The sequence below is a fragment of the Helobdella robusta genome (assembly GCF_000326865.2).
Source record: "Helobdella robusta unplaced genomic scaffold HELROscaffold_14, whole genome shotgun sequence".
NCBI classification, from domain to species: domain Eukaryota; kingdom Metazoa; phylum Annelida; class Clitellata; order Rhynchobdellida; family Glossiphoniidae; genus Helobdella; species Helobdella robusta.
The window spans coordinates 1,510,822-1,523,653 of record NW_008703782.1 but is presented as its reverse complement, the minus strand read 5'-3'; the positions used below and the strand labels follow the sequence as shown (position 1 = coordinate 1,523,653).

Sequence of the window (12,832 nt, the reverse complement as noted above, 5' to 3'; positions counted from 1 at the left end):
AGAAATGATTTGAAAAATCTCTCTCTGTATATATATATATATATATATATATATGTATATATATATATATATATATATATATATATATATATATATATATATATATATATATATATATATATATATATATATATTTACAATTTAAATTCTACCGAATGTTTGGCGTTAATATGTTTGTAGTTCGTTTTTTCGATTTTTCTCACAAAAGTTTTTTGGTGAACGTTTAGTTTATTAAAATTCAAAATAAACTTATTTTTCGAATTAAGGCAAATAAGGCCATATTTCGATTCCGAATGAATCATCATCAGTGCTCCTTGCTGTATATATAGGGAAATATTGACTTTGTCAAGATGAACTTTGACATTGTAAAAATTAACTTTGGTGTTGTAAAATTGAACTTTGATGCGAATTAGGTGTCAGGTTTCTTAATTGGTCTCCTTTTCTTCATCGATAGCATCATATTCTTCTTTGTCACTATTTACGATGCTAGTTTTTATTACTTCTTTGTTTTCGTTGTTAAATATATATATATGTATATATATATATATATATATATATTTATATGGTGTTATGGAGTTATATTATTATATTATTATTATTATTATTATTGCAATTATTGTTATTTCTCGTTATTTGTCTATACCCTTTATATTGTATATACGTTTTGTTTCTGATAACTTTGTGATTGTTCATATAGTGTTTATTATTATTGTTATTGTTGTTGCTATTATTATTATTGTTATTATTATTTTTGTTTATATTATTATTGTTAATCATTATTGCAAAATATCTTTCAACGAATTGATGGTCAAGATGTAATTGTAAAGTACAAATTAGCTCACCATTGCTTACTGTTGCTATTGTTATTATTATTTTATTATTATTATTATTTTATTATTATTATTATTATATAATTTGTACTACATAATATTGAACTTTCAATCTCATATTACTTGTTTATATTAATTTTTTTAAATCGATTTTTTCAATTTTCTTTCCAATTGCATTTGAAGTAACTCTCATTGAATCGCATACGTTACCTTATATAGATTTCCTTATAATATATTTTTATAGAATTGTTATAATTAGTCGGTAATTTTTTCCTAAATAAAATTTCAGCTTATGGTTTAATTAGTTGAAATATAAAATAAATAATTTAATTATTAAATAAGTAAAATATGGAAATGAATGGTAATGTAATTTATCTTTGAAATATGACATTGATTGAAAAGTTTAATAACGATTAATAACATTTACAATAAATATGGATAGATTTGGAAATGATTAAAACATTTTAATTCATTCGCGAAATGATTGGCTAAAAAATTTACCAATTGTACTAAATATGGCTTGAAAATGTACTAACTGTACTAAAAATTGTTTAGGAAATTCTTTTAATGATGAAGATGAAATAGATTAGAAAGGTTTAAAGACAGGGCAAAAAATGAATGAATGGACGGATGCAGGGCCGGATTGAAGGTGGGTCAGATAAGGAATTGTTTAAAAATGTTGCTATAAAGCGAACAAGTCACCAACTTTTAAAAAGCAAATTATTGGCATGCTGATAATAAAATACCAGCACTAAATATTTGGGGCTTCCAGTTCTTTGCTGCTCTGCGTTTTAATTTTGGCTCTGAACGGATATATGAATCGATTGAAGGATAAATGACTGAGTTGATGGATAAATGGATCGATTGATTGATGTATGAATGGGTATATATATATATATGATGCTGTATAGTGTGCAAACTTTTATCATCATTACTTAAGTGTTTCAGTGTGTCATATTTGTATTTCTGTAAGTTTTTATGCACATTGATTTTTTTTTGTTCGTGAGTGATGCATGTATTTTTTAATTCAAAGTTAAAGAGCATCAGATGAGCTCTCCTCCGATGGAATAACTCTTTTGATAGCAAATCATTTGATACTGATTCTTTTGATCTGTTCGTTCGTAGTTCAAACTCATACCAAATATGCAATCAAAAATTCTTTTCATGTATTTTTAACATTCTTTTTTAATTATCAACCATTTGTTTAAAAAAACTCAATAAATTGTGGTGATTTATTAGTATTCTAGTTAAACTTCAACTTCATTGACTTATTCAACGCATCGAAAAAAGTGTGCGCTGTAAATATATATAAAAATTTTATTAAATTTTTAGTGTCGTTGATAAGCTTACAATCTAAAATGGCTTCGTTTGAATTTTATTTGCTGTGTTTTAGATGAAATATATTAAAATCGAGATTCAAAATTTCAAATCATTATGCTAGGCAATGTCCGTGTCAAATTTTTATCCTCCGGCTAGAAACGTCGCCAAGTGCTTTTCGACGTCCAAGCGACCTCCGGTTCCCGGGAAAGAAGATTCGAACTCATTAAATCCCCAACAACTTCATCAACAAAATATTAATAACTATAATAGTAGTAATAATATAAATAATACGTCCGCCCAACCACAGCAGCAGCAGCAGTGCCATCTACATAATGTACAAATCCACAAGGACTTCCATCAAACACAAAATCAAATGGAATCCAGTTTCGTCACTCCACGAAGGTCCAATGCCAATCCGCCTAATCCAGAGAACAAAAACATAACGACGACCAAAGATGATGCTTCATTTTCTTCACAGAGATCTGACAATTTTTTTTCTACAACGAATGATAGACTCAAAGAACCACTGGCACCCCTAGGATTTGAACCGGAGGGAAGTGATTCTCTGGATCAAAATTTTCAGGAGAGTAGTAATAGCAGTGGGGGATTGTTGCATTTAAAATGGACAGAAAGTTTTCATAATTTGATGCAGGATATAGATGGCGTTAAACTATTTAAAGAATATTTAAAGGGAGATAATTTTAGTGACAAACTAATTGATTTTCACTTTGCGTGTTTGGGCTTTAAAATTAAAGTTTCGACTGATCCTGAAAACTTTTCAAACTTAGCAAAGTCTATTTATAAAAAATTTATTAAAGGTGATTCTATGCCTTTAAAATCATCTGTCAAGAAGCAAATAGTTGAAGCTTTGAAGACGAAAAATATCAACGAAAGCATTTTTGATGTGGCCCAAGCAGAAATCGATTTAATCTTAAAAACAAATCATTATCCAGCATTTCTTACCTCAGATATTTTTATAAAATTTGCTGAAACTGAATTAGAGAATTCAAAAATCAGTAGTGGCTCAGATAGCCTCGATCGAAACAGATCTGTTACCAATAGATTAGAGACTTTAATGGAAGATCATGAGTTGAAAAACATTGACCAATCATTTTCGATATCTTCAATGTCATTCATTTCAAATGATGATTTTCAGAATTCCAAATTGGACCCACACAACTATTCGACTAGCACGGGCACTAAAAGTTTTAGGTAATTATAACATAAAATGTGAAGAATAGTGCTGCTGATTAAAATGATTTTTAATTAATTTCTATATAATTTTATAATTGGCCATTACTAAATAATTAAAAATTACTCTCATTAATAATTAATTGTTTCTATTATTAGATCTCACCATCAAAACGACTACAGTTTTGAAAACCGTCAACTGGCTGCCTGCAACAACAGTGTTGCAGCGACGTCTGCCATAGACAGCGAGGGCTTCACAAGCGACCCGATGAATGATGATGCAATTTCTTTCACATCCAGTAGTTTGTTAGTGTGTGTGTGTGTGTGTGTGTGTGCTTTCTTGTTTTTCATTTCTGGGTTTGGCTGAGTTGGGTGCGTGTGTGTTTGTGCATGTATGATGCGTATGTGTGCGTGTATGATGCGTATGTGTGCACATGTGTGAAAATATGATTATAACTAGGACGTAACAATATTCTATTGATATCCTCTCAGTGAAGATAGCATAAAAATAAATTACCTTATTTATGATTCAGCTAATTGAGGCAATTTATATTTTTCTTTTGATGACAGACAGCTTATGGTTTATCCAAAAGTGATCAATTACTCTTTTTTTATTTTTTTAAATGCAACGCTTGTAGCTTTTATTCTGTTTCTATTAATCTATTCTAAATAATTTGCCCATTATTTGTTGTTAATTTTTTTTCAAGTTTTGTTCTTTGCCAATTTTATGCCTAATATTTATAAAACTTATTTTTATTAACTTGATATTTTGCTGAATAAAAGATTGTTTCAATTCAATTCAAAGCTATCTCTGGTTATAGCTCTTGTGAAATAATACAAATTATACAATTAAATGGTTTTTTATCATTTATCTTACTCTTGCAAAAAAATTTTTGTTCACCTAACTAATTAGCATAATTTCCATTCCCAACATCAGGGATGGGCGTGAACAACGAACTCTGGGCAGCTACAAAAAGCATATGCAGATGATGAACAAGAAAAATGATCACAACAGCAATAACATTGTAAACAGCAGCAATAGCGTAAAACACGTCAACAACAACATCAACTGTCTAAACTCTTTCGTTATACCTGTTAGTTGACTTGGTCATATAATTTTCTATTGGGGTTTTTCAAGATTAGAAAGAGCTAGTGTTTGGCTTTGGCTGGCTGGTATGGTAAGGTTTTATAAAGAATGGTATTAAATTTGCTGCTTAGATAAGAATCTATATCAGTGGTATGCTGTTGGTGTTGTTGTCATTTCATTCTTATCACCATCATCATTACTTATATTATTTTTAAGGATGGGATTTATTTAGGAGTACATTAGTAATTTTTTAAAATTATTTCACAGTTTGAGAGAGAATCATCTCACTGTCAATTCTTATCTCTGTTATTATTTGCATTCCATTTATATTACTTTTTTGTCAAATAATTTTGGGTTGCAAATTTTTATCATTCTATTGCTTGGATATTAATAAATTAATTGTTTGTCTATCTATCTATCTATCTATCTATCTATCTATCTATCTATCTATCTATCTATCTATCTATCTATCTATCTATCTATCTATCTATCTATCTATATATCTATCTATATATCTATCTATATATCTATATATATATCTATCTACATATCTATATATATATATATATATATATATATATATATATATATCTATTTATTTATCTGTCCATCTATCTATAATATCAATTAATACTATAATAATATTTGATTTTATAAATTATAAATTTTTTCTACCTTATGTATTATGTACAGAGAACTCAAAAGGGCATAGTAGCTAACGTCTGCCAGAGTGACCCAAAACATTTTTCCGAGCTACTGATGGTGAAGCTGAATAAACTAAAAGCAGACCAGGATCTCCAGCGGATTTCGTCGCTGCCATCTTGCGTGCTTTCCAACTATCTTAAAAGCCAAACTAATAGTAGTAGTAGTAATAATAATAATAAATCTGTATTGTCGATGTTGTCGTCTGCTCCTGTCGATCACGAATACGAGTCCATGAAATGTTTAGAGCAGCATTGTTCTAACATTGGGGAAGATTGTTCGAAATTTCCCGCCTATTCTAATAATAATAATAATATCTCTCTAGCTGGTGCTCCTAGCAGCAGCAGCTATGGCAGCAAGCAACCAGGTTATCACTATCAACTGAAGCAAAAACTTCAGAAGTACGTGAACAACCTCAGTAACAACAACAACAGCATCATTAATAACAATAACGTCATCAACAACAGCAACAACGTTAATAATAATTTGAGCGGTTATATAGAAAATGCTGATGATGGTAATAATATTATTGAAAAGTGTTGTTGCTGCGACAGATGCGATTTTGCTGACAGTGATAGTTTATCGGCTCATGGTCTGTATGTGAATAGGCAACAGCAGCAACAACAACAACAGTTAAACAACAACACGTTGCATCATCATCATCATGGTCACCATCGACGTCATCACAAATCTTTCCAACAAGGCCTACAACAACAACAACTACTCAGACAAAAGCAACATCAATGTCCAGCCACATTAACTGATCAGCTGCGAGAACATGTTCGATCCTTTGCTCAACAACAGCAGCAGCAACAACATACGAGCAGTAGGAAACTTGTATTTGACAACGACGACAACATGAACAACAACAGCATCATCAACAACAACAACATTATCATGAACAACAATAACATCAACAACTGCAACATCATAGGTAACAGTAGTTACCTCAATTCGCAACAACAACAACAATTGGCTCACACTGCCATGTTACCAACGCAGCAACAAACACATAACCAGCAATTGATGATGTCAACGTCATTTTTACCACCAAATCAACATTTTCAAGATTGCAACTCCTCTTACCAGCCAACAAAACACAACAACCCCCACCACAACAAATCTGGTATGAAACGATTGGCCGACTATGATGTTGTCACGACATCAAATAACATCAACAACAGCTACTACCACCACCACAACAACAACAGCAGCAATGTGCTAACATCAACGTCGATGTCATCGTCCTCATCTATGGTTCCATCTGCAATTTTAAGTGATGCCACTAACGAAAGGTTGATCATGTGTTTATCTACATTGTAAAATGAATTAACCATTCAACTATTAATTAATTAGTTAATTAATTAGGTTTAATTAATTAAATTTTAATTTAACGCTAGGGTGTTGACGTGGATGGGTGGTGGTGAAAAGATGTCGGCGTCAAGGGTCAAAAGTTCAGCTGATGCCTCATCCATCAGAAAGTCATCTCATACCAGGTTTGTCAATTTTTCTTTCACTATGTGTCTGTCTGTCTGTCTGTCTGTCTTCATTTTTTCTGGCTCAGCTGTTGTAATGATAACAACCATTTTGCTTGCAAACAGTGATTTGTTATTTCCGAAATTATGTAATCAGTATATAAATATGTACGCTATAAAGTATGTGTATCACAATTGATGATACTTCATTGAAATGAATGAAATGACATTAGCAGCGGGATTTTAAAACTTACCAGCAGCAAGAAAACCATGACAGCAACATCGACGACAGCAGTGAATCAGACGACGACGTCGACGAAGTCTTCATCGTCGTCGTCTTCGGTCGTGGGTGTGAACAGTACGGTCGTTGGCTACTATTTTTGCGATGAGTCCATACCCTACAGGACTACGGTGCCCGGGCGGCGAGTGACCCTTGGTCAGTTCAAGCAGCTCATCAATAAGAAGGGAAATTTTAGGTTGGTTTGGTGGGGGATTGACTGGTTGTTGATTGGTTGGTTGATTCATTGATTGATTGATTGGTTGGTTGATTCATTGATTGGTTATATGAAATTAATATTTTATTTGAATATTGAATGATTATTATTTTTTATTATATTAAACGGTTATTTAAACGCACAAACACTGTCCACTTGATCACGCCACGCTATACCTCCAACCTGCACCCTCCAGGTACTTCTTCAAGACCGCCTGCTCGGATTTCGACGACGGTGTCGTGCACGAGGAGGTAACTGACGACGACCAAATCGTCCCCATGTGGGAGAATAAAATACTCTGCAGGGTCAAACTCACCAAGTGATCAACTCACCTTCAACGACTCACTTCCGCCATCTTTTATCATCTGTACATATTTACACACACACACACAGATATATATATATGTATATATATATATTTATAGATATATATGTATATATAATATATAAACGTACCAATGATCAAACAAGATGTTGCTTTTTCCTTGATATTTTTTTCGTTGATTAAATTCACTCATGTGATCTATAAATACAGGTAACTTGATAGTTTTCGACTGTATAATGTAACTGTATTGATATTGGTTGATATTATTGGAGCTGAAGTGAGTGTGCGCGCTGGTGTGTGCTGGTTTGCTTTTGTGTGCTCTTGTAAATACATATGCAAAAACACACTTTTGTATGTATTTATACAAAGTAGACATACCTATACAAGCTTATACTTATATTCATATATATATATATATACCACACACACATTACATATGTATATTTATATATAATGTATGTGTGGTATGTATGTGTATATAAGTATAAGCTTGTATAGGGTTATACAAATACATACATACAAAAGTGTGTTTTTGTATATGTGTTTATATATGCGTGTGTATGTTTGTAAATATATGTTGATCTATTTATAAAAACACACCCACATGTGTGTATATATATATATAATATATATATATATATATATTTATATGTATACGTACAGTATCATCTTGAGTTAAATAGTATAAAATATAATTTATTCACACTAAAACTAGTCCCTTGTGTCAAATATCTTAGTATTTTGATATAAAATTCATATGTATATATTTATTAAAGATGAAGATACTACTAATAATAATAATGATGATGACTGCTTAAGTATATTATGACCTATACTTTTCGTAAATAACAGTAATATTGATGAAATCAGGTTGGCCTGCTGCATGCAATTGCGCGCATATGACTCTATTACGTTCGATCAATATTTAATGTTTAAAATAATTTTTATTTAGTTTTACTCTCTAGTTGTTCTTCTCTGTATTTAGTTTTTTTTTATATTTTTATAGCTAGTTAGGTTGTATGAAAAGTTTGCCTGTTTTTTCTTTGAAAAAAAGGATATTATTATTGTTGTTGCAATGTTTGAAAACTTGTTGAAAATGTAAATTAGATTTAGTAGGAGATGTATATTTAGATGTTTTTTTTTTATTTTCTATATAGGTATGTAGATCATTTTTATTTATTAAGTTACTCATTTATTAATTTATCCATTCATTTATTTATTTATAATTAACAATTGTCTCTGTTTCTTTTTTTGTATTTTAATAGAGTATCTCTGAGCGTTTAAATCGTGTCGATACGTGACATTTTGATATTTTATTTTATTTTTTACCTAGCATACTGTCAACGTATAAATCTTTTTTTAAATTAATCATTCAATCAATCAATTGGTTAATTGACTGATTAATAAATTAATTACTCACTTAATTGATTGATTGAATCTTTATGGTCAGTATTCAACTGTGTTGAATTCTCTTATATATAAATGTATATATTTTTAAACAAAAAAATTATTTTCTCAAATAAAAAAATCTTAAAATCCAGATGTTACGCTTTAGTTTTTAACATTCTCTTTTATTGGTATAGGAACTCGATGAATTTGAGTGAGAGTTTAGCATACCTATCCTGTTTGTATGAATATCACATATGTGAATTTCGATATCTTTTTTTCACGTATAGGTTTATTTACCCATCATGAGTGTCATCGAATTTTTTTCATTTTAACTTTCCTGCAAGCAAAAGAAGCATTAAGATCACATATTTGTATTCTTTAAAAAAAACTAGCCCTACCAGTTTGAGTACTCCTACACTATAATCGCTGATTTACTGTGTATGAAGTTTGGTACAAACATCTTCAGTTTAAAAAAATTGGTGCAAAAGATGATGTGCTGATATATCCACGTTTCCAATATATTAAATCAATTTTTTTTATGAAGAAGGGTCACAAAAATGTGTACTTTTCACGTGAACGTGTGTACTATTGAATGGAGTGAGCCAATTTACTTAGGTGGAATGAATCAGGAAGATGAGTGATGTTCTTCATAAAAAAGAACACAGAAGTTGAGAATAATAAAGATTGTTATTTCATGTCCGGATTCAAAAATTAGTCGCAGTAGAAAGAAAAAATTGTTAAATAATTAGCCTAGATAGACGCAGTATTATTTATGGTGTTGTTTATCCCAGGCCTTGCTGAAAGCGTTCACTTTTAAAAAAATGATTAAAAGTTAACTTACAAACAGCGTGAATTTCTGAATTAACTTATTTTTTACAACTTATCTTTCGTTTATTGTTCACTACTTTTTACTGAAAGCATTAATTCAACAAAATTGTATTTATGGCATCTAAAAATGCACCTAACACTTTCACTAATTTTCAGAGGAACTTAATTTCTCCGAAGATCAAACTACTCACCCCAACAACTATGACAGCTGCTTCGGGGCCAGTCAGAGCTACTGATGTCCTTGCTTCAGACGAATCGACATCGTCTCATAGTGGTAAGTTATTTAAATTTCTCTTTTAAATTTATTTTAATTAAATTAAAATGTTGTTTTTTTAATCTAACTAAAATCTGAATAAACTAACTTACTACTAACGGAGCACTGAAAGTTTAAAATGTAATAAAAAATAATTAATGAAGAAAACATTAAATTTAAATTAAAGATTATTATTTTTTTTTAATTTTGTAGGAGCTTCTTCAACGAAAACCTTTATCCAAAGATCAGCTTCATCAGATGCCATCGTTTTGATGGACAGCCTGCAGGGTGGAGCCTCTCACACATTAGGAAAATCTGTATTCACGTTTTTTTCTTTAAAAACAATAATATGAATTTTCTTGTATTTATAATTAAATTTTGTTTTTTTTTATAAATTATTTTATTTCTAAAATCTAAATAAGTGTTAACCGACTCCCGCCAAAGCCAAAACCTATGCAAGCGTCAAGTTCAAATCTCAGGAGACACTTGACTCCAAACCTACCATTCAGCATAGCAACTAACTACCACAAGATGCTGGAGTCCAGTGCAAGTGAACAGAGATATCCATCTTTCAGCAAATGGCTCCAAGGCAGCACAGAATATCTAAATCAGGTTTTTGTTTTTTTAGTTTATATATCAACCAGGTTTTTGTTTTGTTTCCTGTCTTAGCCTACATTTGTGTTTGTTTTTGCATTTTTTAAAAATGTGATTTGAAAAGAGGTATAATGATGTTTTATAAATTTTTCTTCAAACTAGGAATTAGAGAAACTGGCTCTAGCAAATGAGATGGCAGAGAAAGAGGTGTGTATTATTTTATTCATTTCAATGTTTCATCATCATACTCATCATTGTTATAATCATTTTTACCAATATTATCATTATTACTATCACCATCTTCATCACCATCTTCATCTGTATTATCACAATCATTAAGCCATCATGTATATTATTATCATTTTACTAAAGTGATGTCCAATGTATTTTAAGAGATTTGTTGTCTTATGTTTTAAACTTTGCTGGTGTCATAAGGTTTTCTTTCTTGTCTGAATTTGTATGTTTATAACATTGAAAATACTTTATTAATATTTATATCTCTCATTTGTTTTTCTAAATTTCTTATCAACAGTTTTCTGTTTAACTTACCTATTAATGTATCTTACATGTAAATTGCAAAATGTATTTTTAGCTTGAATATATTTAGAAAAAAAAAAATTCAATTATCATATTTTCCTGTCATCATAAGAACTTAAAGTTCATTAGCGTATCAGATTGTTTGATGATTTTTACAATAATTGTGACATCATATAACATATAACATATCATATATATCATATAACATATAAAACATATACAGCATATAACATTGTATCATATAAAAAACTTGAATGGGTTAACTGTGATATTGATGATGATATTATATCATCTCACCCAAAACAGAAACTATCCTCCATACCTGACGGCCACAGAGCGCCTATTGACGAATTGTTATTGATGTTTTGTGATTCACCCAACAACAGCAACAACAATGACTTCATCGAAGGTTCTGATGGCGTTGCAAGGCATAAGAAAATAGCCATCAATGACATCAATGTCATCAGTGACAGTAACAACAACAACTTGTCAACAGATGATGAAAACAACAACAACACTGAAACTTGTAGTTCAGCTGGTAAGAAAGAAGTTATGATTAAAAGTATTACTAATGTCATAAGCGTGTGTCGTGACATCAACGACAACACTACCCCCAGCAACAACAACAACATTGATTTTGCTGTTGCTGACATTACCACAACCTCTCAGAGACAACAACTTGCTAACAACACACTTGACAACACCAAGCCTCCGTTAATAATTGCAAAACTCCCATTACAACAACAACAACAATCCCAACACCAACAACAATCCCAATCCCAACACCAACAACAAAATGTACCTAGCATACCAAGCAACCAATCGGCTTTTGTCACCCTACCAAGGTCATTCAAGGTCAAACAACTCGGGGAAGTTACCATGGCAACCACATAATTACTTTATTACCATGAAATGATTACTTTATTGTATAACTTTTATTGCATAACTGTGTTATGAATAAACACACATACACGCACACACACACGTGCACACACACATAATAATTGCTATGACTAGATAGACTGTTATTTTTGCGCATATAGTGATATTAATAAAACATAAACTAATAAATATCAAACAGTGTTTTATCTAGGTTATAATGATGATAGTAGTTACTTAACTACATTGATGATGATGATAATGACGACAATGATGATAATATCATTAACAATAATATATATAATAATAACGACGATGATAATGCTAATAATGATGACGATAATGACTATGTGATGGTGATTTTGGTGATGAAACCTGCCATAAGATAATTTTATTCATTTTTCCAATTACTAACGCTTGTTCATAGTAAAGTCATCAGTGTGGAGTGAATTAAACCCTTGTACACATATTTATTATTATTATTACGATTATTTATATAAATATTATTATTACGCTTATTATTATTATTTTTGTTGTTCGTTTGTAATTGCTGATATTAATGGTTGAATGTTGTTGTTGTTGTGATCGGCTATTATTTTTATTATTTACTGATATTTATGGACGTTATCAAGTGTGGCTCTGTCACTATTGTTATTACTTAGTATTATTATGTTTTCCTTTATACATACGTGCGTATGTATTTATACGTATACATATCTATGTATATCAGGGCTGGTAATATCGAAATACCGCTATCGCCGATACTATACCAACGATACTTTTTTAATATTTGCTCTGATATCGGCAATAATTTTGATACCGAATATTGATCGAACTCGATATCGTCGATACTTTTTAGACAGATACCATCGCTTTGAACGTCAAGCGGATATATTTTCTTTCACTAATGATCATTTCAATTTTCAAA

General features: G+C 30.6%; 3 protein-coding genes across 3 annotated transcripts; all 3 read left to right on the top strand.

The window, feature by feature from the left end:
- Positions 1–2,763: 2,763 nt before the first annotated feature.
- Positions 2,764–3,165, top strand: HELRODRAFT_136825 (hypothetical protein; the record flags this gene model as incomplete). Its single annotated transcript, XM_009014675.1, has 1 exon — positions 2,764–3,165. A coding segment is annotated over one exon (402 nt), but the record flags the coding sequence as incomplete, so codon positions are not given.
- A 3,710-nt stretch (positions 3,166–6,875) lies between these two features.
- HELRODRAFT_74267 (hypothetical protein) lies at positions 6,876–7,422 on the top strand (the record flags this gene model as incomplete). Its single annotated transcript, XM_009014674.1, has 2 exons — positions 6,876–7,081; positions 7,296–7,422. 2 exons carry the CDS (start codon positions 6,876–6,878, stop codon positions 7,420–7,422), a joined length of 333 nt encoding a protein of 110 aa, XP_009012922.1.
- A 2,420-nt stretch (positions 7,423–9,842) lies between these two features.
- On the top strand, positions 9,843–11,919 carry HELRODRAFT_168818 (hypothetical protein; the record flags this gene model as incomplete). Its single annotated transcript, XM_009014673.1, has 5 exons — positions 9,843–9,915; positions 10,108–10,219; positions 10,317–10,506; positions 10,651–10,695; positions 11,332–11,919. The coding sequence occupies 5 exons, from the start codon at positions 9,843–9,845 to the stop codon at positions 11,917–11,919; spliced, it is 1,008 nt and encodes a 335-aa protein (XP_009012921.1).
- Positions 11,920–12,832: the final 913 nt, after the last annotated feature.